At 37.5% G+C, this 25,507-nt stretch overlaps 1 protein-coding gene across 4 annotated transcripts in view; it reads right to left on the bottom strand.

Moving 5' to 3' along the window:
• Nucleotides 1-25,507, bottom strand: part of DCC (DCC netrin 1 receptor) — a 1,143,392-nt gene that overhangs the window by 53,588 nt on the left and 1,064,297 nt on the right. For all 4 annotated transcript variants that reach the window (XM_043558863.1, XM_043558864.1, XM_043558865.1 and 1 more), the window contains 3 exons: nt 16,478-16,640; nt 8,137-8,363; nt 3,706-3,822 (listed from right to left, as the gene is read on the bottom strand). In XM_043558863.1, the coding sequence (XP_043414798.1) occupies nt 3,706-3,822; nt 8,137-8,363; nt 16,478-16,640 (507 nt within the window). The remainder of the gene's footprint in view (nt 1-3,705; nt 3,823-8,136; nt 8,364-16,477; nt 16,641-25,507) is intronic.

Below are 25,507 nucleotides of genomic sequence, written 5' to 3'. Positions count from 1 at the left end.
ACTAGAAATGTAGACTTAAATGTGAGATGCTCAGCGGTTTGTAGGTGTTTTTTTCTTGGCAGGCAATGGGGAGCCTTTGGAGAAATTTATAGAATGGAATGCCATATTTAAGTTGTTTTAGGAACACACCTGTCAGGCAGGATACATATGAATCTGGAAGATGCTAGAAGGGGGAAAGACTCCTTATGAAGCTGTTTCGACAGTTCAGGTGTGAGGTCATAAAGAAGAGAATTAACATATGACTCCAGGGAATGGGAAGGTAGCCAGGGATTCAAAAGATATTGTGGAAGGAAAATCAACAAGATATGAGAACTTATTGCATAAGAAGGTTGTACATGGAACAGAAGGGTCCACAAAGGATTTTTTTTGAGTATAGTTGACACAGAAGAAACTATAGAAGACTGGCACCACTAGAACTTTGTTACAAGAGGAAAGTAGCTGGAGGGGAAAAGTGAAACAGCTCAGCGTAAATGTCTCTGTATGTAATGAAAGAAATGAAAGAAGGACAATGGCTTCACAGGGCACCTCTGTAGGGAGCTTAGTGATTAGGAGCTCAGAACTCTGAAGCCAGACCTTGTGAGTCCAAATTCTGGTTCTGCCACTTAGATGCTGTGTGACTAAAAGCTAGGTACTTAAACTCTCCAAGACTCAGGTCCCTTATTAGAGAAAGAGGCATAATAATTATATCTATCCCATGAGTTGACGAGCTAGAATTCATTATAAATTCCATAAAAGTTTTTGTACTTATTAGAGTAACACTGAAAGCTGCCATGGAGCATGGAGGAAACATGACATATAGTAAAGTAGAGAGAAGCAACTGTTAATTCATTCACCTAAATTATCTTGATTGAAGCCTCCCAGGCTCTGTTCTGAGTATTGAGGATATGAACTGATCACAGAGACAAAATCTCTACCCTCATAGAAATTACATTAAAATACAGGAAACAAATAAACAAATACAAAAATGTGAACAGGATGGTCATACACATTAATAAAGAAAAACAAAGCAGAATATATAGAGCAGAGAGAGACCACAGATGCTATGTGTGACATTTGTCAGGGAAGACCTATAGTGGGAGCTGTTGAACACAGAATTGAATGAAATTAAGGAAAAGCCATGTAAATATCTATGAAAAGAGATTCCAGGGAAAGAGAAGAGCAAGTGAAAAGTCCTTGCATTTGAACGTGTGTTATTATCCAAAGAACAGAGGGGAAGGCTATGAGGCTGAAAAGGATTAGAGTAGTAGCAGGAGATGAAATGAGAAATGAGTCCAGAGGTTTTATCACATGGGGCCTTGTAGGACATGGTAAAATCATGGATTTCACTCTATATGTTACGGGAAGTTAAGAGGAATAACATCATCTAATTCATACAATTGAATGGCTGCTCTATAGACAACTCGCTACAGGGGCAAGAGCTAAAGAAAAGAGACTAGTTACAGATTTAGAACTGTGGTCAAGAATCTGTAACAGATGGTGGTGGCATGTGTTAGGACAGAGCAGTTGAGATGGGAAGGAGTGGTCAGATTTGGGACCAAATCAGGTATTGTAAGCAAGAACTGTAGTACTGATGAAAGACTGAATTTTGGGTGTGATGAAATTTGGATTAAAGAGTATGAAACTAGAGTTTTCAACAAGAGTAAATGGATGAACTGTGGTAACATTTACTGAAATAGGGAAAGAAGTAGGAGGATCAAGTTTGGAGGTGGGAAAGGCAATTATGAAAAGTAGGATCTCCATAGCTGAATTGCCTATTAGACAGCCATATGGAAGTACTGAGTCAATGGTTGATATGAAAGTTGATATGGGTTATGATAAGAGATTAACTTAGAGATAAAATTTGGAATTTATTAAGATTTAGATGGCGTTAAGGCTCTCAGAACAAAATGACATCATAGAAAGATCTAGGTAGGTAGAAGAGAAAAGGCTGAAGACTGAGCTGTGGGGCATTCTCTGACTTAGAGACTGGGCATAAAAGGAGGAATAAGTAAAAGATACTCAAAAGGAGCAGCAATGGGAAAGAAAGAAAACCAGGAGCATTTAGTAGACCATAAGGCAAGTGAAGATAGTGTTTCAGTAAAAAAAAAAAAAAAGTGAGAAGCTATGTCAAATTTTGCTGAGCATCTGAGACTTGACCATTTATTTTGACAATGTGGAGATTATTGATAACCTTGAAACTCCAGTTTCAGTGGACAGAAACTGTCTCATTAAAACTAATAAGGAAGATTACAAAGAGGAAAAAGCCAGTATAGACAACTTTTAAAGGAGTTTTTCGGGAAGGGAGAGGAATAGGCTGTAGTTGGAGGGGAAAGTAGTACCCAAAGATGGTATTTTAAGACAGCAGTTGTGACAGAATGTTTGTATGCCAGTTGGAATTATCTATGAAGAGAGAAAATGGATGATACCAGAAATGGAAGGGATACTTACAAGATTCCCCAAGTAAGTGAGAAGGGATGGCAACAGGGGAAAGACCTGGCTTGAGACAGGAGCACAAACACATTAACTAGATTTGATGGAAGGATAAGGATACCAATTCTCAATGCTTCTCTCTTCTTGGTAATGTAAGAAGCCAAATTATTGGCTGAGCATGGGGAAAGAAGAGAGATTTGGGGAGTCTGAGAAGAATAGATATAAGACATTCATTTTATAACCCGAAATAATGAATGAATGGAGAAATGAGTGGCATTACCAAATACATGACTGCTAATACCTGGCAAGGAAGTCATGTGTTTTCTCCAGATAAATCAGCTGTTAGTAGAGTGGAGATAATTAAATAGGGTTCAGTTTTTTTCTGGTGAATATGATGGGGAAGGAGGACCAACAGAGATGAGGGTGTTTGCAAGGGACTGAGGATGATAAATGACTATGACTTCTCAGTTGAGTTTGGAGGGAAATCAGGACAGGAAGCAGATGAGGGACCGTGGGAAGGTGTCAGAGTTAATGCACTGGAGGTCTTAGTGGGATTGAAGAATTGTTGGCAAGGGGAGAATAAAATAAGTGAGCAGGAAAGTAACAAATAGAAAAAAGGGATGATAGAAACTGGAGATTATAAGGGTTACAATGATTGGTTTAGTGCATGACACGGACTTGATGAATTGAGGTGGGAAGGAGCCAGTATCATTGTAGGCACCATGAAGGGACCAACAGTCTACTGTCATTGGATGAATTACCTACATGGAAATTATAATTACCAAGATTAATCACAGAGGTAACTAGAAGGGTGGCGATCCCCAGGTGTGCTAATATCTTCAGTAAATGTGGGAAGATGACAGAAAACTTCAAAAATAAGAGGGTAGTAACTGGATATCTGTTAACACTTGCTTCAAGGGTGCTAGATTATTTAAAACTGGAAATGGGACCCATTAAAAAAGTAAAAAAAGAACAAACCCAACTATGAATGTGATCATTAGAATAAGATCAATAATAGTGACAGAAATTTCCATTCTTTTTATATGAATTCATATTTTTTTTACAATTCCTTAACACTGTAGCCATCTGTTTTGCAATTGGATTATATACAAGAGAAACCACAATAGCAGTGTATGTTTGACTTCAAATTATAAATTAGGGTTTTAGTCATTCTTCATTTTGTCCAGATGCCCAGAAAATTCAGGGGAAACTCTAAATATTTTTGATAATTTGATATAGAAAAGACGAAAACAGAAAACCCTTCATTTCTTCATTGTGGTTCCAATCTTTACCCACCAGGATTGTTGGACTGAGCATCCATAGGAATCATAAGCTTGGCCCGAGGGGCTCGGCGGGCAGCCAGTGACCTTTCCAGAGTAGACATGGAACTCCCTGCTTCTTCAGTGTCTTGACCTACAAGAAAAACAATACTGAGAGATATACCTTTTTCAATGATGTGACAGTTTACATACTTTCCAGCCAGGCATGCCAATGCCTTTTTTATTTTATTGATATTTAAATAATAATACCTACTTTTTTGTTACCCAATCAATATACTCCCATTGCACAAACATTAATAAAATGTATCATAACCTCATTACTCAGAAAGAACCATTGTTTATATTTTGTTCCTTATCAGGTTTGCTTACGTGTTTATATGTGAAAGTGAGAAGGTATATATTAATAAATATATATTTTTTTACTAAAGTTGCATTATACCATATATATCATTTTGTAAACTTCTCAATAATATGAATGTCTTTCTCTGTCAAGTCAGTGTTATTTATTTATGTATTTAAAAATGCTCATGTTTCTAAGTTTATGAGCACCATCTATTTTATTTTATTTTATTTTATTTTATTTTATTTTATTAAGTACACTGTATGCCCAATGTGGGACTTGAATTCCTGACCCTGAGATCAAGAGTCACATGCCCTACTGACTGAGACAATCAGGTGCCCCAGTTTTATCATTCTTTAACAGTTCCATTAACATCCCATTGTATGAATTTACCACAATTTATGCAACTAGTACTTAGGACCCAAAGACATTACATCTTATTATAAAAACTCAGAAAATAAACTACATTTTTTAAAAGTAAGTCTAGGCATAGTTATATACATTTATTATAATGCCACAAAATGTCATTCTAAAGAGTCATTAAAAGTGGTAAGAATGGTTTATGTAGATTTAAAATGTATATAAAAAATACATGTTGAAAGGCACCTGGGTGGTTCAGTCGGTTGTGTCCAACTTCAGCTCAGGTCATGATCTCACAGTTCATGGGTTCTAGCCCCATGTGGGCTCTGTGCTGTCAGCCCAGAGCCTGAAGCCTGCTTCGGATTCTTTGTCTCCTCTCTCTCTGCCCCTCCCCTGTTCGCTCTCTGTCTCTGTCTCTCTCTCTCCAAAACAAACATTAAAAAAAAATACATGTTGAGAACAATAAAACTGGTCTACGGCCATACCACCCTGAACGCGCCCCATCTCGTCTGATCTCGGAAGCTAAGCAGGGTCGGGCCTGGTTAGTACCTGGATGGGAGAACAATAAAACTGAAGTTTTGAATAGTATGTGTATCATTTGTGTAATATACATATGAAAGCATATTATATATACATACACATTTGTATGTGTATAAATATATAAATGTAAATATATCTGTATATTATATATTATATATGTGTGTATGTGTGTGTATATATATATACATGTATACAAAGGTTACACACAAAATTCTTAACTTTGCCTTCCTTTCATGAAAGGGATAAGGAATTTGGGGATGGGGAAAGGCACTCATACTTTTTACTTCCTTTGGATATTATTTTCACAACTTTTTGTACTATTTTTTTTCTTTTAAAATTACATGCACATATTCTTTTTTAAAATTAAAATAGTAGTTAATAAAATTCAAAATTTAAAATACTGATGGGGGAAATTTCTATGCAGCCCAGATAATGGCAGCTGCCTAGATTTGTATCTGTCCACACATACTCCAAAAATCTATACAGAACTATACAAGACAATAAAGCTATGCAAGATGTAACCTTTTGAAACGACTAAAGGAGAAAGAACAAACAAACTCTGGATTTCCTACAGGCACAAAAATAAATAATATTTTCCAGCAAAGCTATGACTCAAAGTTGAATATTTGAAAAAACTACACAAAAGACAGAAGAGGGGAATAAGACTCCTAAGACTGACCTAAAATCATTCAGAAAAGTCTACCCCACGGAAAAATGTTTTAAAAGTTTTCTAGTAGACCAGAGCACTTAAAAGTATACTATTTATTGACATGGAGTTTTGTTCTTTTAACCAGGAGAGTACAAAGAATGCTTACTATAATGGAAAATATAACCAGCAGGATTTTGAGTGCTACTTTCCTTTTACTATACAGTTGGCAAATTAAAAACAAATAGGCACAAGAACCCTCTCATTCTAAAAAAAAAAAGAAAAAAACAAAAAAACAAAAAAAAAAAAAGAAAAAAACCAAAAAAACAAAACAGCCATCACTTAAAGTTAAGCTTCTTCCAGGACTTATTAAATGATCAAAAGTAGTCTGGTTGTCCCCACTCCAAATTCCATTTTAGTATATAAATGATAAAGGGAAATATAAAGAAGGAGTCCTAGAAATAATTGGCAAAATCTTCTGCGGGCTGAGAAGCAATTCTGTCCCCTCCAGTGGGAGGCAGAGGTATGCCCTCCTCCTGATGCCCCACTAGGAACCAAAGCTGCCAGAATAAACACCTGTAAAGTGTGGAAGTTCCTGCAAAAGAGATCTACCATTCATTCACTCTCTAGATAGTAGTCTCTTCAGGCAGCTGGCTTGCTGGTCTACCCTGTGTATATTTAATCAGAAGAGGTTATTGAAGAGAGCAAGACTGAAAGAGTGACAGCAGTGGAGTATAAGCTCTCTCATCATTTGGCCTGGAAAAGAAGTAGGAGCTTCTTCTGGGTCAAGTGGGCACTTGAAAAGTTGCTCAAGCTTGAGTCTTCTTGCTGGAATTCACCCAAGTGCACCTGACCCACCTAAAACAGTGAGGGCGACAGAGCTGTTCTTGGTAGGAGTGGGGTAAGCCCTGACTTGATATCTCACATGGTGTAATGAGCCAGGGGAAGAATCCCACAGGATCTCATAAAGAATTCATACTTGTGTTTCACAAGAGACCCAGAATTTGGATGTTGTATGAGGACAGTCCATGTGCTCACAAAGCAGCACAGCCCTTCAAACTGTCCTTTCTTCCCTCTCTCCTTGCCTCTCTCCTCATCTCCCTTCCCCATCCTCCTACAAAGCCAGGAAGAACAAATAAGTAGGAGGAATAAGTAAAGGTGTTTCTGAAACAGACTGTGCCCCCTCCTTCTGTCCCATCCCCACCTCTCCTCCAAGGTGCTGGAAGCTTTAAAGAACAAATTACAGCCCTAGTCCTCAGAGTCAAAAGTCTAGCTGGCCATAAGGAAAGGAGAACCTTTAATTTAGATTTCAGATGGCAGTTTTGGACAGAACCTGAATGCAGTTTAACCAAATGAAAATGATGGGAAAGTTAAGGAATCTGCTTGAGATATTCTTTAAGAGCTAGAAAAAGTATACTCAACAACTCATGGTTAAAAATCAGTAAGTGAATTCCTTGTTTAAACAATTCTAAGCTGAAAAAGTCTAGTAAGCCAGTTACATATTCCAATACCTAAAATATTTTAATTCAGTTTTAAAACAACAGCTACTCATTCTGCAAACACATGAGTAGACCAAGAGTTTTGTTTTGTTTTGTTGATGAGAGTACTTGGTTGATTTTTCTGCTTTCCATAAGCAGTTCAAAAATATGATGACTAACAGAAAGTGAAATATCTTACAACCACTTTTTAGATTTTCTTAGTTATTCCTAGACATGGATTGTTCTGTGCCTATTTATTAAACAGTAGGCTTTTTTCTTCTGATCACATTGTATGTCAACATCACCTGCAGACAGACTCCATCAAACTAGGCTAGTGATTATATAATGTGATTACACGGGAACAAAAGTTGATCTTTACAGTAACCAAGGCTGAAATAACAGGAGATGTTATGTTATTATCTTCACGTGCCATGTGACCCTAGTGTGATTTTTTTAATGCAATGAATTGAGAGCAAATTTTTTAAAAACATTTTATTAGTTTTTGAGAGGCAGAGAGCATGAACAAGGGTGGGGGGCAGAGAGAGGGGGAAACACAGAATCTGAAGCAGGCTCCAGGCTTTGAGCTGTCAGCACAGAGCCCGACACGGGGCTGGAACTCATGAACTGTGAGATCATGACCTGAGCCAAAATCCGATGCTTAGGTGACTGAGCCACCCAGGTGCCGTGAGAGCAAATTTAAAATCAACTTTCAATTATCCATAGACATAAGGAATGAAAAAAATGTACAAATACCTTCACATTTTGACAACACTCTCATTCGAGATTTAACAAAAAGCAGTAAGTTCATTTGGCTTTCACATTTCAGTATTTCCCAAATGTACCACCTGTTACCTCTTAGAAGTTTTAAGTAACGTTGCGATTATAAAAGGCAGGTAATAGGATGCTGGAAAAGAAACTAGTTAATCAACCAAATTTACATCAGATTATTTTAACTATTGGTAAATGACCCACAGATTGAAGGGAAAGATGTCTCCATCAAAGAGGAGACAAAGAGGAAACTTTTTGTAAATAAAGTTTCAGAATGGTGGGGGGTTGTCCTGATGCCTGAGATGAGAGAGTTACCTGAATGAGAGGTGCTTTTGCTCCCCAGCTGGGTTTCTGACTGGCTGTGGCTGACTGGTGTGAGGTCTTGGCAACTTTGGATGGGGGAGTCCCTTCCTGTAGGGTCAGTACCTGATGGCTTCTCAATATTTTTCATCTCCATTTCTTCATGATGTATCCAAAGATCAGGGGGCCTGAGGTCCTTCTGGCTGCCCTTCCTTTTGCCAACACTGTGGGTGGCCCGTTTCCTATGGAAGAAAAATTAGAAAGCAAATGTGAATGCTTCTATTCAGTGGTCCTTGCTCTCTTTTCTCAGTCAATTCAAGTTAGAAGCAGAGAAGGATAGAAGAGGGCTCCCAGGAGGAAACCTGTGAAATCCAGGAATTGGCAGGCATGTCTTGGCTGCCTTTCCTCGTCTCCCCTGGAGATTCACCACATTATAGGAGCAGTGGTGCTGAATCCCCAAGGCCTCGGCTGCCTGCCAGAGAGTGCCTGACTCTAGCTTCACCAGCTACAAATTCCCCACAAGGTGACAATGGGTGAGATGGAGCCATATGCCAATCTTTGGAGCCAGTCATAAGATACTTCACTGCAACATCTGTTTAGGAGATAAATGAAGGAATCGTGTTGAAAGGGCAAATGGAAATAAAAAGGCCAGAATTTGTGCCAGCCAAGACTGGGGTTTAGAAGAAAGTCTATAGCTCAGCTGTATAATTTAATGTGCTATTTGAAGACAAAAGGCCGAATGAGGACACTCTAAGGAGAATAAAAGCACTTTTGCCTTGGAGTTACTAAGTATCTGGATGAAAACACAGTAGGATCCATCCTTTGAAAAGAGAAGAATACAGTTTAGAAGTATGCTTCAATTATCTCCTATTTTCCTCAATAAGAATTTAGCAACCATAAATTCATTTTTCAGTGGTAGTCTGTTTTTGGGGCTAGTCAGATTCAAATGCTCCCTTTAGGCTAAGTAAAGTAGCATGATACTCGTGGCTAGCCATTCTCTACAGTAGGCATCAGTAAAGTATGGCCTGCAGACCAAATCTGCCCACTGCCTGATTTTGTAAATAAAGTTTTATTGGAATCCTACTGAACTCATTTATTTTCACACTGCAGTGTGTCGAGTGGTTGCAACAAAGAATGTATGACCCACATGTCTCACAAAGCCTCAAACATTTACTATTTGTCCCTTTTCAGAAAGTTTTCAACCTCTGCTTTACAGTTCTAGTTTTTAAAATCTCTGCTTGTATCTTCTATTGGTAATAATGTCTCTTCTAAGACAGAATTCAGATGGTTTAAATCCAACATTTGATAGAGCCCCAGAGAGAAGTAACTCCCTCTCACTTCCTCCCTTGCAACAAATGGTTTATGAGGATAGCTGTTTTCATGGTTGCTAAATGACTCAAACAAACCACTTCAGTGAAAACTCTTTGTAACCTGTACAGGCCACTGAGAGCGGCTTCATTTTCCAATGCTGAAAATAACCTTTGCCTTCATCAATTAATACATGTTTAGTGATGTGACTTGCTGAATTTTAATATATTTTTTATCTTTTTTGAAGTGTGCTGATAAGGATAGGAGACAAAGAATGCCAGACTTAATATTTATCAAGTAGTTTAGTACAGAAATAATGCAGTATTTTCTGTTCTAATATTTTCCCTACAGCTCCCGCATTTTGCTGATTTCTTGGCAGCAGTCCCACACTGACTCTGACAATGGTCTGTAATAACCTTTAGATTATTTTCTTATATCTAAGATAATAACTCTCTGCTAACCATCCATTCCCTGAATTCATTTCCTTATACTTCACCTGCCCAAATGTACTAGTCCGCAAATGACACACAGCTCGCTATGTAATCTACCCCTGGTCACTTCTTAGAACAATCTAATGTCATTTTCAGACTTGGAGATTTCACCCTGTTATCTTTCTAACAAATCAAAATGCTAAACCACTTTTTAATCCCAGTGCCTATCAGACTGAATACAGAGAAGTACCAGTTCCCAAATCCAGGATAAGATGGCCAATGTTTTCATAATAACTCAATATTTAAATAGGTGTGGGAGGGAAATGTGTCAAATAATTTTTTAAACTAAAAATAAGTTATGAATTCTGGTTTCCTCTTGCTTACACACATGCCTCATTCATTCATTCATTCATTCTTCATTCACCAGCCCCTATAATCTCAGTACCAAGAATCCACAAATGTAGTTTACTAAAAAAAAAAAAAAAAAAAAAATTCCAAATCTGACTGAGGTAGAGCTTTTTTGTATGGTGTGATTTATAGCCTCCATCTGGGAAAAAATTATCATTCTTCATAAAATGCATACATATTTTTCTGATGGATTTTAGTTAGATTAAGACCTTTTCTGAGAAGCTACTCATCCACTTAGCTGTCAGCCAAGAATCTAAAGACTCTAGGGGAGCCTGGGTGGCTCAGTCGGTTAAGCATCTGACTCTTGATTTTGGCTTAGCTGGCAATCTTGCAGTTGGTGAGTTCGAGCACCAGGGTTGGCCCCGCACTGATGGCACTGAGCCTGCTTGCGATTCTCTGTCTCCCTTTCTCTCTGTCCCTCCCGTGCTTGTGATCTCTCTCTCTCCCCCCCACCTCCCTGTCAGAAAAAACATAAAAAATAAACATTTAAAAAAAAACTTAAAAAAAAGAATCTAAAGATTAAACAAACTTTATTTCCTTTTTGTATATATTCTATGAAAGGCCACCTACTAACTACTTTTGTTTTCTATCATGTCTCTTATCAAGAAAGAATTCTTTGACCTTGGAGAGGCCTCCCTTCCCTGCGGGTGGTAGTAGCCCAGCCACCAGGTGCAGCAGGTTTTGTAATAAAACTGACATCTGCTCATAACTGAACTGTCTGAGATTTGTCTTAAAACCTGAGTTGTCATCTCAGCCTTCTGTCCATCTGCTGGTTCTCTGATACAGGACCCACTGTGGTCCCCTTGATCCTCTGTCTCATCATTGGAATCTTCAAAATTTGTATGCAGATGAACCTGTGCAATGGGTCCTGAGGTGTGGTCCTTAGACCAGCAGCATCAGCATCACTTGGAAACCTGTTAGAAATGCACGTTCTCAAGCTCCACTGTAGTTCAGAAACTTGCAGATGGGGGGTGAGAGGGTGCAAGTGGGCAGGAGAGGGTGGGGCCCAGTAGTCTGTGATTTAACAGCTCTCAAGGGAAATCAGATGCACTCCAAGTTTGAGAAACACCACCTTAGTGAATTTTTTTTTTGTTTTTATTTTAAACCTAGTTTTTGCATTAGATATACAATATGTCACATGTTTGTCCCTCCCTACATGCACCCTTTCTCACAGGTACCAGTAATCTTCCAGCTTCCAAAAACAGCCATAGGATGCCAGGGTCTCTTCTCACCCCATGGGCTATTGAATAAAGGCAAAGCAAGCATTCTTTCAAGGTTCTCTACTGTCTCTTTCTCATACTGGGGGGCAAAGTTTTCACAGCATAATCAAGTGTTAGTGTTTTTTGTTCTCTCTCTCCATCTCCCTCCCTCTCTCATTGTACTTTTGCCCAGAATGCCTTCACAGTCCTATTTACTTACAAACTACTGACTCTTGAAGATTTTCTTCAAGCCTCTCTTCTTCAGGAAGCCTTCCTGACCATGCTAGGTCAGTGTCATTTTAACATACCTAAATCATTTATTTCCCTTGTCTCCTTACCACTCACCTTGCATTGATGACCGTCTGTCTTACTGAGCCGGCCAGATGCTCCCAGTGTGTGTATTGATTTCCTCCCGTGAGACTACAGCAAATTCTGTTTCATTCACTTATCCAACATCATCCGTTGTTTTGCAACATGTATTCATTTATTTATTCAGTGAACATTTACAGAATACTGAGTATGTGCCAAAAAAATGTGCTAAGTACTAGAAATGCAAAAGATAGGTGAGACATTGGGAGCTTAATAAATGAATGGAAAATGGCATGGCTACTATGAATTTCTGCATTGTTGGAGTCATGAGCAGGCAACGGATCATGGCAGTTGGTAAAGCTGAAAAAGTGGAGGGACCAAATCACAGGAGGCCTTGCCTCCAACAGAAATATTTTTAATAGTATCAGGAAGTCAGTGGGGAATTGCAGAAAGATCTTTAGCTCAAGAGTTAACATTAATCAGATCTGTTATTTTGTATAATGCAGATTACTTACTGAACACATAGTAATTACTTGAATTAAATAATGAGAATTTTTCATTATCGACTTGGAAGTATTTTTTTTGGCAAGATTCTCTGATTTTTTATTGGCTTCTGTGTTTCTTACTTTGCACATAACCTATTACTGTAAGAGAAGTTTGTTTCCTCAATCACTTTTAATCAGTATGTTTAGGATGTGAAAGGGTAAAAGCCAACATTGGTTTAGTATCCATTTTATTCAAGACTGTGCCCTTTGAAGTTCTACAAAACTATCATTTCACAGATTCTTTTGTACATTGTAATAAACTATTAAATCCCCTTCTCTGCTTAGGCATCCTCTGTTCAAGTCCCTCACAGGAGGCAAATAGTGTTGTACTAATTCTTGTGGTCAGATAGGTGTGTGTCCAAGATCTGATGGAAGGTTGAGGCAAGAACACTTTGCCCCACTGGGGATTTACAAAAGGTTTCAGAAAGGAAGAAGGGCTGGAGGGCATGTGAAAAAAAGATTCAAGTTCACCAGGAAAAAATATATTAGGATGTATAAGTACCCACCCTACTTCTTCCATCCAAATCTTTTCCAAAGGTTTCCCGCTTCTTAATTCTCTATATTGATTATTTTCATTCTGCCAACTGATATAAAAAGCAAAAGAAAACACTTGTATTGGAAACCCAGGGAACATGTGTCATAGATACTCAAATAAACCTGCATTTTCTGTGGTGGAATTAAGATATACTGAAGATACATTGAACCCTAAGGGTTTGTCTCTGTGGAATAGGGAAAAATAATTAAAATGTTAAAAATCTGAAAATCAGTGAATGTAACCTAAGCTACAGTAGATTTCATGTAAGAGTTTAAACATTTGATTGTCAGCATTGAAAATGATTATTTCTGTTAAGAATGTGGACTAATATTTAAAAGTTGCTGTACACTTGTCACATCAAATAGGACATTTAGTCAGTTGGTAACTCTATCAAGTAAAACTTGAATTTTATTTACATATTTAAATTTAATGTAGTCAGACAAGCTGTTGATAATCTACCCAGGTAACTGCCTTTAAAATGTGATAACCATGCGTCCTGGATTTCCAGCGTATTCTCAATGTCAAATCTTTTGTCTTTAGTATCTACAGATACATTCTAACTTATCATATTCCATATTCTATAGCTTGGCCAGGAAAATGTCATTACTTTATTAAAAGGCACAAAACTCCTCACCTACTCCCCATTAATTTAAGCTTTCACAAACACATTTTTTCCATCTTAGGATATTCTACTATGATTTCACTAATTCAAAATGTGTAAGGGGAGTCCCTCTTCAAAGTAGTAAGCAATTTTAAATTAACAACCAAAAATAAATACAAAATTATTTTTATTTCATATCAATTTGACGCCACATGTTACCATGTGATTCTACAACTTGATAGCATTCCATGGGGAGTTTCAGTGTTCTGAGGTAGAAAAGATGACAGAATGTATTTATCCCTGTTTCTCATTTGAGGAAACTGACATTCAGGGATTAGGCTTCATTAACCACCACTAATTTAATTCAAGAAGTGGGGAATCAGAACCAGAACTTGGGTTCTACCTTCTGTTATTTTATATCGTAAAAAGAAAACGTTACCAACTAGAATGTGAATCAATCAGATAACTACCTCATTATTAAATAAATATGTGTATACGAAAAACCATACAATAAAATATATGGACATTAACTTGAATGATGTGCTGCGAACAGTGCACATAAATATGCTTCAAATCCGTTGGATGCAATTCAAGAGCCCCAATAAAACACAAAGACAATTTACAGTCTCCAGCACCAACAGGTAAAGAGATATTGAAGCAGCCCATGAATGTGTTTCCTATTTCACTTTATTAATTACATGAAACTCTCATTTTTCTGAGGGTTCTGTAAGGGACATTACTTCTGTTTTAGATTGGAATTGATTTTGCTTTCATCTGCATCATTTAATTTGTTCAAAAAGTCTCAGTGATGGTGCTATCAGGAGGAAGGATCCTCAGTAAAATCAAGAAAAGTTAAATTAAAACTCAGGAATATCTTGAAGGAGAAATTTTTCTTTTTCACATTTTCTCTGTTAGTATATACAAACAGAGAGGCCAGGATGAAAGGCAATGGGTCTGTTACAGAAGAAAGATAGATGAGGAAAAATTGTGAAAATATGCCAAGTAAATATTAAGAGATCTTGAGTGAAGGCTGAGGAAAAACCAAAGTGGCAGTAGGAAAGAAGCTATAAATTCACTTTCTTTGGTTTTCAGTCATTCATGGAGTGATTTATTCTTTCATTCATCTCCTAATTTAAAAATGAGTTCTATTGAGGGCTCAGCCTCTACTCTTTCCAAATAAAACCTTCAAGCTCTTAAGAAGTGCTTAGCATGGGATTTAAGACAATTTAAGAGTTTCTAGAAATAGCATGAAATGCCACTTTTGCACATGGAGAAGACTGGCATTTTCTCTGTGAGGAAACAAAATATGTCCAAGAATCCAATTCATCAGGTCCATATAATCCACCAACATTCTTCTCAAAAAAAAGAAAATGAAAAAACCAAAACACCCCACTACAGGTGGTTCCGATTATTAAACTTACTTTAGTGAACACATTCATGTTTTTCAAGCCATCATGAAATAGGCCAAGCTTGGTTTTGGTGCCTTCCCCACTTTCCTTCACGTGAATATTTCTCAGCTCTACTTCAGCGGCCTGTCACATAGATGTCTTCGCATTCTATGTCTGCACAGCCCCATTCCTGGGATTATTCCACCAAGAGACTGTCGAATGCCTCACCCCATTACAGTTCTTTTTTCTCCAGAGCCTCACTAAATGCCCAGCACACTGGAGGTTCTGTGTAATTATGATTTCCTAGAATGCTCACACATGAGAGTAAGTTAAGCTCAGTCTGCCTGGCTTCTTGTTTAAGCACAATGGATTAGCACATCAGCTATCACTAACTCGAAGATAGCCCAATTTCACACATGCAGCCAAATATAAAATGTGTCCTGCCATATAAATAAATTAAATACAAAGACTGCATCTACACTCATATGTCACTTTCTTTAGCTTGTACATCTTTCTGTATCCTATTTCTAAATACCTCACTTCAAAAGGTTGGAAGATACAATACAGATCAACAAATGGGTCATAGGATTTTTAAAAAGAGAAACTAAGGTATTAGCAAGGGAAGAGAAACAACGATTTGTTAGAGAATCTTTCTCTGACACTGTGTGTAGCATATAGTTGTCAAATCAGCCACCTATAGGCCCAATGCCTCAGGCTTTCAGAGCCGGCACTATGCCTGAGGCCAAAGGGAAAAAAAAATCAAGGGAAGATCTTATCAGAGCCAATTCAGTAAGAGAGTACAGCTGAAAGGGACATATCAGGCTGGATTTGAAAAGTGCTAGACAGGCAGAGAATAACCAGGAGATTATTGCTGATTCCCACAACTTCTGACACAAGGTTAATATGCTGGTTATGGATGTTGCTGGAAGGGGATAAACTGAATTAAAACCATCTTTCCATTCTAAACTTTGACTTTGATGTATCATCCTCTGCATGGGCTATAACCTAGAATTGCATAATATGGAAAAATTTTTTAAACCCCTCAAAACGTTGAATTTCTGAGAATCAACCACAGCCGGGAAATCCGAACATTGGGAATTTCTAGGATCTCTCTTCTATCCTAAGTACTGTCTCCAAACTAAATACTCCACTGTATTATAACTACATTGAGTTTGGTAGTCATTCGTGCAATAAGTATTGGTTAAATGCCTACAGGCCTCCTTGCCAGAATTGATAAATACTTTCAAAGGAACACACATCTCCAACATTTTACACATAATTGCAGACAGGGTCATGAATTGGGACATGGTGAAGTCCATTTTCTAAATGTTGCTAAAGGAACATGTGCCCTCCTCTGAAAGGAAGGATCTGGCCCAGAGAAGTCAAGTCTAGCAGAAATGCCAAGTGGGTCTCCAGGTGGATTCTATTATTAAGTCTGCAAGCCTAGCCCTCACTCACTCAAGTTATGGGCCTGAAATGAACAAAAGGCAAGGTTTTGCTCAGGTCAGAGGCTAAGGAATATGTGGTAAATTATGAAAAAGAACACCAAAAGAGATTTCTCAAAAATATAACTCAAGAAGGTGATAGGTCAAACCGTGACCTCTCTCCTCTCAGGAACCAGCTGTTACCTACTTTCTCTGCTGGGCTGAAGAGCGCCGGGTGCAAATCACAGCCACGATCACTACCACCAGCACTGTGATGACGCCAACGGTGACCACAATGATTACAAGCAGGTTGCTGTTCTTTTGAGGAGTGACACTGCCGTGTGGGGGGTGCATCTGGCCAATGGGTGGCTCTGGGAAAAGACAGGCAAATGGAGATCAGATTTAGGGGTTGTGACAGCTCCGCGTTTATCAAGCTGTTAAGGATGTGAATGTTCCTATTGTTCTGGGCATTCTTGAAGCTGGGGAAAAAAGCAATGAAAAATGAGAGGAAAGATCTATGTTACCTCCCCAAGAAGAAAATTAAATATATGTCCACACAAAATCCTATACGGAAACATTCATAGCAACATTATTTAGAATAGCCCAAAGTGGAAGCAACCCAAATGCCCATTGACTGAAGGATGGATAAACAAAATGTGGGGCTTCCATACAGTGGAATATTACCCAGCCATAAAAGGGAATGAGGACCTGATACATGCTATGACATGCATATACCTTAAAAATGTTACTCTAAGTGAAAGAAGCCAGACACAAAAGGTTAACATTGTATGATTCCACTTATACAAAATATCCAGAATAGACAAATCTGTAGAGACAGAATGTAGATTAGTGTTTGCCAGTGGATAGGAGGAGTGAATGGGGAAGGACAGCGAATGGGTACAGGGTCTCCCTTGGGGATGGTGAAAATGTTCTGGAATTAGACAGTGGTGCTGGTGGCACAACCTTGTGGATGTAACTAAAAACCACTGACATCGTACACCTTCAAAGGGTGAATTTGTAGCACGTGAATTATTTCTCTCTCTTTTTTTTTTTTAAAGAATTAACCTGTCATATTGAGTAGAAAGTGGGGACAGGAGGAAGGCTACTTTGTACTATGAGTATTCCAGGGTTATGAGAACCACAGGAGGCTATGCTTTATGAGAAATCACTATTTATTCGAGGGTGTAAAGGACAAACTATTTGACTCCAATCACTTACAATTTATTTCCATTTTTTAAGGAAGCTATCTATAAAGCTTTAATTTTACATTTAATTTTCAACCTATTAAAAGTGCATGAATCCCACTTAAAAGCTGTCACTTGGTTCAAAAGAGTGTCATAAAATCCTGATATGAATGTTCTCTTGTCTTGCAGTAGTACCTCATGGTAGACAATATTTAGGCGAAAATAACAGACAAGACATTTTTTGTTATAATTTGCTTAGGTAAACAAGAATGGCTAATGACACCTTAAATTTCTTTCTTTAAATATTCAGTAATCAATTAGAAATATTATGTCCTATGTTACGTTATTCATTAGAAGTAACAACGTTTTAAGAGGTAAACAGTAGCTTGTTTTATTTATAAATTAATTTAAAGGGGTGCCTGGGTGGATCAGTCGGTTAAGTACCTGACTTTGGGTCTGGTTGTGATCTCACCGTTCATGAGTTTGAGCCCCACATCAGGCTCTCTGCTGTCAGCACAGAGCCAGCTTGGGATGCTGTGCCCACCCCCACCCCCCCGCCCCTGCCCTAATCCCCTCTCTCTCTCACTGTCTCTCAAAAATAAACAATTAAAAAAAAAAAAGAAGGGTGCCTGGGTGGCTCAGTTGATTAAGTTGTCTGACTTCAGCTCAGGTCATGATCTCACCGTTCATGAATTTGAGTCCTGCATTGGGCTCTCTGCTGTCAGTGCAGGGCCCAGTTTGGATCCTTTGTCCCCCTTTCTCTGTCCCTCCCCACCTCATTCGTTCTCTCTTTCTCTCTCTCTCTAAAATATAAACATTTAAAATATACACATATAGGGGCGCCTGGGTGGTTCAGTCGGTTAAGTGTCCATCCGACTTCGGCTCAGGTCATGATCTCACAGTCCGTGGGGTCGAGCCCCAGGTCAAGTTCTGCGCTGACAGCTTGGAGCCTGGAGCCTGCTTCAGGTTCTGTGTCTCTCTCTCTGGCCCCTCCCCGCTTGTGCTCTGTCTCTCTCTCTCTCTTTGTCTCTCTCAAAAATAAATAAAAACATTTAAAATATATACTTAAAAATTAATGTAAAAAGTCACAGAAAGCAATGATTTTGTATATTTTCCCAGACCTAAGTTTGAATGTGCTTCTTTAACAAGCTATGTTAGCTTTTTATACCTCCTGAGTGAAGTATTTAGGCCTTTTACACCCTCAGTGACTTTGTCTGCAAAATGGAAATAATACTTATTTTTACAGGTATTGTCAGAATTAGAGAAAATACATACAAAATGACCATCTCAGCACCTGACAGGGAATAAATCAAAATCAGAACCAAAACACTATCTTTTGACAAGTTATCTAAGAATCATTGTTTTTTTGAAACAATAGTCACCTAAATTTAAATTATTGCTGATTCATTGTTATTGGAAAAATATCAAGCACTTCTGATATAACTTGAATCTCAGGGGAGGAACTCATCAAAAGTGTTTAAATAGCACTTTCTGTTAAACATTCTCTTATAAGTGAAAGAAATAAGATATCCTTGAAGTAATTTTTACATTTACTGCAAAGGAATGAGGCAAGTAATAAAAGGTCAGAACTTTCTGTATCATAGTTTTACTTACAATTTAAAAAGTCATTTTACAGTAGTATCTCAATATGCCCTTTCTGTGCTTAATAAATTAATTGATTGGAATAAATTAACCTTTTATGTGAGAACTTACAATGAAGACAGTTGGAGATATCGTGGATTTTTATTAGCATGACTTCAATTTAACAGTTCACCATTTCTGACAAACTTAGTTTCAGTCATACAGAGCAGTACACCTAATGAACATTTTTAAAACCTTGTAAACTAGAATTTTTCAAATTTCTACTCATTTCTTTTTCCTCCCCACCCAGAAAGGCATCATGTTTCAAGTCTGAAAGGAATGACTCTGGACTTTGCTGAACATGAATGAGATTATATCGATGCCATTTGCCTTAGAGAGTTAGGGATCATGAGGACTCCCATTATAAATCTTTGATACCAGGCCTTTACGCCTTCCTCATAAAAGTTCCCATCAGTTTGAAAGTTGATATTCAAGGTCTTTCATTAATTTCCCCATCTCAATTCAAAGGCTGAACAATCAGAATATTTGACATCAATGGGCAGTTAAGAAAGTCAAGTGGAATGGAATCTTTTGATGTCGCTGACCCTCATTATCTGTGGTAATTTGTTCTGTAGAGTTGCTGTAAACACTGAATTAAGGAATACTAAGTATTGCTGCTGGAGGCAATGCGGTGTTAGGTTTCTGGGAGCCTCTGGTTACAACATTTTTATCAATCAATATATAACCTTGTTTTATATGTGTTTCTTTTTAAAGACACTTTATTTAATACATAATGTTCATTCATTGACATTGAACTCACAGTCAACAACATCATAACTCATGCTTGAGTGAAGCTTAATTAACACACACATTTTCTCCATAAGCTACAGCATACAGCCTTTTGCGTGTAGGAACAGTAAACAGCACTTCAGCACTACATTTAAGGCCACTTTAAACCCTGAAACCACCACTAAAAAATGCACAAAAATGTAAAAAAATTGGCACTACATATACTGTAGAAAGGATGTTTGTTTACACTGTGAGAGCTGAAACAATAAGGCAGAGGGTCATCTTGTTTATTTCAGCTGAGTTCGTGAGCACTGGGCTACTCAAACTTTTGGCTGCTCTGCGCATTTCCACAATGACCATAAAAGCAATACAGGTATTGATTTTGGTGGTTAAAAATAAATTCTAGCAGTAAGTGAATTCACAATAACAATCTGCAAATAATGACAATCAACCATATATTTGAACATATCAAAAGACTGTTCCAAATTAGGAAAAATGTTAGAGCTCATCAATCTAGATCACTACAGATAAGAGTTCTGGAAGACAGCCTGACTCCAGAAGAGGCAAGATGACATTTGCTATCTTTTGGGCTTCAGAGGGGAAGCTTCATGAGATTTGCAAATATCCTTCTGGACACTGTGATTATTTCATGAGATAATGGATGCAACACACTGGCCACAGGCCCTGACACAGGGTTGGCACTCAATAGACATTATGAAGCGCTTCAATATTCATTCTATGTGATCTTTCCAACTTAAAGAAAAATATAGTGTCCTGATATATCTGTTCCTGTTGTTACTAAAATAGCTTGGGTATCCAGTGTCTTGGTAATCAAAGACTTAGATGCGTTTCATTAAAATTGGTGAGAAGAGAATTAAATTTTGAAAAGTCACATGGGCATTCCATCCATTTTTTATTTTCATAACGTTTGATTGCCATAAAATGTTTCAACCTTTTTCTACTACATTTAATAAAAATAAATATATACTTCATAATCTTATGGGCCTAAAGTCTCAAGTAATAATTGGAAAATTGGTTTCGTGAAATAATAATGTCTTTAATTTTTAGAGTATTTGGGAGAGAACAGATCCAATGATTGCTTGGGACTAAACTTCTTTCCTACATTTGCAGTCTTCCCTGATAACAATTTTGTTATTATAACACTTTGAGCTCAACATATGTCTCAATAATTTTACAGGTCTTTGAATTTGAACAGAAATTCCTATGGCATTGAATATTTCAAAGCATCTCCCCCTGAAATAAAGTGCTATATAGTCAACCAGCTGGAAGAAACTTTACAGATAATCTAGCCCAATGTTCCCTAAAATGAAATATTAATCAGCATTATGGGGTTGGGAGGAAGTTCCTTGGTCAATTAAGTTGGAAAACATATTTCCTTTCTCAAATCTCAGAATTTTGAACATGCTAATGTGAACTGTGAATTGCTAGGAGAGATAGGGCAGGCACAGTAAAGAATATACCCAATTATTCTAGAAAAATGTACTGAAGATCCAGTTAGGTGCCTGGGATATGATGCTGTGATCCGAACATGGATGGACCTTGAGGGCATTATGCTAATGAAATAAGCCAGACATAGAAAGACAAATCTACATGATATCACTTATATGTGGAATCTGAAAAAGCTGAACTCATAGAAACAGACAGTAGTAGAATGGTGGCTACCAAGACTAGGGGTTGGGGGAAATGGGGAGATGTTGGTCAAAAGGTATACATTTCCAGTTATCAGATGAACAAATTCTGGGGTGACAATGTACATCATGGTGATTATGGTTAATAATACTGTACTATATACTTGAAAGCTGCATAGATTACAAATCTTAAATTTTCTCATTACAAAAAAATAAATGGTAATTATGTGATGTGATGGGGATGTCAGCTAACACTATGGTGGTGATTGTTTTACAGTCTATAAGTGTAGCAAATTAACAGATTGTACACCTTAAATTTATACAGTGTTATATGTCTATTATACCTCAGTAAAGCTGGGGAGGGGGATGGTGATGGGGAGAGAAAATTCATGAAAGGATTCAAGCAGCCTAAAAGAAAACTAAAAGAGGTATATACATACAGTTGTGATGTAGCCTTCAGCCTGCCCAACTAGTTAGAACAGAGGAAAAAATCAATATATATTAAATGGCCTATCTTTTCCATTCCTAAAACATGTACCTTGTCTGGGTCATTTCTCACCTGGGATCAACCCATAGCTCTTACAAGGAAGAATGAAAACCCCATTTCTGAGCTATTTTTCTGGAAGAACAGAGAGGGAGCAATAGCCAGGCTATCGAACCACTAAAACGTATTTATAGGGCCATGCTTATATTGTTTCATAATAATTTGCATGTCATTGTCTTATACATTGTGTGGTCTGAGAACAGTTTCCAAATTAGAATTGGAAACTACTGGGGAGGCGCCTGAGTAGGAGGATCCTAGGCTTGCCTCCTCCCAAGAACACAACTAGGTAAGTATCAAATTAGAATATTGTGATTGCTCCCCCCTCACACCCCTCAAAGAGTCATGATTGTTGACTTCATGGAGGTTACAACTTACTGGAAAAGATGTATGAAACAGATCATGAAACAAATATAAAATTAAAACTATAATTGGTATTTTTAAAAAGTAGAGTTCAAAAGAAAGATGCAATATGAGAACATAACAGTCTTTGGAGGAGAAGAGAGGTCATGAAAGGCCTCATTACAGAAGTAACATGGAGGCAGAATCATGGAGTATCCTAGGAGTTAGCTCCTCTTTCTTTACAAAGGAACTGAGAGAAGATCATATGTCTGGAACATTGGGAGCAAAAGGGAAATGGCACAAAATGAGGCTGGAGAGAGAAACAAGACCCAGTTCATTCAAGAGCCCTGTAGGTCACATTCAGTTATTCTCAGTACAATCACAGACCATTTAAGGGCTTTCAGGAAGGAAGATGTTGCTGGTGGAAGCAGAGAGACCAGCTAAGAAGATGTTATTCTCCAGGTGAGAAGGAGTGATAACTTCAACTGAAATGGTGGCCATGGCAGTCAAGCAAAGTAGACAGGTGCAAAACACAATCTGAGAATGAATAATCAAAAGCAGATTGCATATGGAGGAGGAAAAAAGGAAGCATCGGGCAGGTTTAGACTTAAGTGATTGTCCTATGTCTGAGATGAGGGAGAGGGTGAAAGACCAAGAAAGGAAAAACAAAAGCTCAGTCTTGACTATGTCAGGGTTGAGATCTTATGATAAATTATAAAGAGGCAGCTAGAAGGTCTGGGTTAGAAATCTAAATTTCGGAGCTGGCACACAGATGGGAGTGGACAAGGTCACCGAATCAAGAGTATAGAGTTAGTGGAGATGCTTTCTCAAGACTAACACCTCTAGTATTCAGGTAAAAGGGGAGAACCAGGCAAAAGAGAAGTGAGTGGCCAAAGTTCCCAATACTTATGTGACCATGGACCATTTTTTCTCAGAGCTTCTCATGGGACCCATTTACCTTGGAACAACCTTTGGGGAATTGGTGATCTAGATCAGCGGTTTTTAACTGAGGAGATTTTGCTCCCTAAGGGGAAATTTGGCAAAGTGTAGAGGTATTTTTGGTTCTTAAAACATGGTAGAGGGGAAATACCCTTGGCATGTAGTGCGTAAAAGCCAGGGATGCATAGGATAAGCCCCACAACAAAAAATTATCCAGTCTCAAATAACAATAGCTCTGAGGTAGAGGAATCCTGATCTAGCTTAACATTTTCTATGTTCAGATGAAAAACTAAGATCCCAAGAGTTTAAGTGACTTGATTCACACAGTTCTAATCCTTGGCAAAGTCGTATTAGAACCTGGGGGTTGGTATTAGTCTGGGATCTTTCAAATCATTTGCGATAGATAATGGTTGGACGGCAGGTAGGCAGCGCCCCTTATAGACTAAAACTTGATACCCTGGACCACTCCAATTACCTTTCTATGAATGATGTAAAGTTTTATTTCTGGACCTTTCCTTTGGCATTAAGGTGTCTGTTGAGTGCTTACAATAGCTCACCAACCTCAGAATGATCATTTCATGCAAATATGGAAGAGCTTTTATGTCTATTTTATTTAGATTAGTTAAAATATTACTGCATTCTGAAAATAATAAAATAAAAGTTTTTAAGAGTAAGGGTCAAGTCATGATCTTTTCTCCCAAACACACAGTGTAAGGCATATTTTACAGAACACCTAATATGATTCTGAATATCTAAAAATTAATGATATTGATTTTTAGAAATATTTCACCAAAGCATCAACTTATCAAAGTTAATTTGGGTTTTAAAGGTTGAGATCAATACAACCACATATTTATACGGATTACAGATCTCTTAACCAAAATTACTAATTTTATAAATTACACACAGATCCATCAACAAAAAAAAAATGCTGATTTATCTTTCCCAATGAGAACAGCAAGATTGAAGTGATTTTCAGTGTTGTATTCATACAAATATAAACTACAAAATCACATTTTCAGAAGTTGAAGATTTTCCTGCTTTGAGAATGTGGACCACAAAATTGAATACACCATAAAAGTAAAATACTACCATATCAGTACCTATTAGCTTTGATTCTATCTGTCATAAGAAAATAATTTAGGAAGCCTCTTCAGTTTCCTCAATTTAATTAAGGGCTTACAACTACAAGAGTAAACATGAACTATAGCTTTGTTTTTATTTGAATTCCAAGAGTGCATTTTTAAAGAGTGGCATGCTGTAAGAGAAAGTAAGTGACTAGTGAGGTCTAAATTTATTTGAAACTAGCTTGAGGATCCCGACAATAAGCCATTATTCTATTATAATTCTTTGAAGGATGAATACAGGAAGTGTAGGGAGAGATAGGAAAACTCTAATTCTGTCACTCTAAGAGGAGATATATGAAAATTTCCTGGTGTATGAGGTTTAAAAGCTCAGATTTTAAAATGTTTTTGTTGACTCAGCCTAGGTTGGGTGGGTTTGGAGTTTTATCAGTCAAGGTTTCATTTGTACATTGGATTGGAAATTATAACCCTTCTTAAGGCATAATAAGACATTAGCAGAACTTTAATTAGAAAGGTAGGGTTTTTCAGATGCCTTTGCTGATTTGCTCGTAATAACCTAAGCTAAAGTCAAATTACATATTTACCATCATTTATCAGTTAGAAAAATAGAATGGGAAACAGATTGAGTTTGCTCTCCACCATCCATGTCTCTTAGAGGTTATCAATTCAATCAAGTAGCCTGTAATAATTCGTGATTCCAGTAAAGATTCTAGAAATGATTCAGGTGCTTTGTTCATCCCATTCATTTAACATGAAACACCTAAAACATCATTATGTGTTGCAGAAAATTGAGAAGGGGTGATGGGCAATGATCTATCTAAACTGGTTCAAAGTCACTGGCTATTGTTCCTCTATTTTATCTTCATGACTTTCTCTAGTGATATAATGTATATCAGACTAAATTTAATTGCAATTATTTTTCTGACTAGGAACCTTAAATGGCAAAAAAAAAGAATACAATAACATGCATTCCCATCAATTACTATAATTCTCTTCATCTGAGATCTGACTCCTGTGAAAAGTTCTTGTTGACTTAACCTGTTAGCATCAAATTTGGTCTGGGGTTTCTTTTCAGAAATCTCACTTTATTTTGAAGGGCAAATTCAAATAGTCAATACCAAACTTTCA

This window comes from Prionailurus bengalensis, chromosome D3 (assembly GCF_016509475.1).
Source record: "Prionailurus bengalensis isolate Pbe53 chromosome D3, Fcat_Pben_1.1_paternal_pri, whole genome shotgun sequence".
NCBI lineage: Eukaryota > Metazoa > Chordata > Mammalia > Carnivora > Felidae > Prionailurus > Prionailurus bengalensis.
The sequence above is the reverse complement of the archived record's forward strand: the minus strand, read 5'-3'. Positions and strand labels throughout refer to the sequence as shown.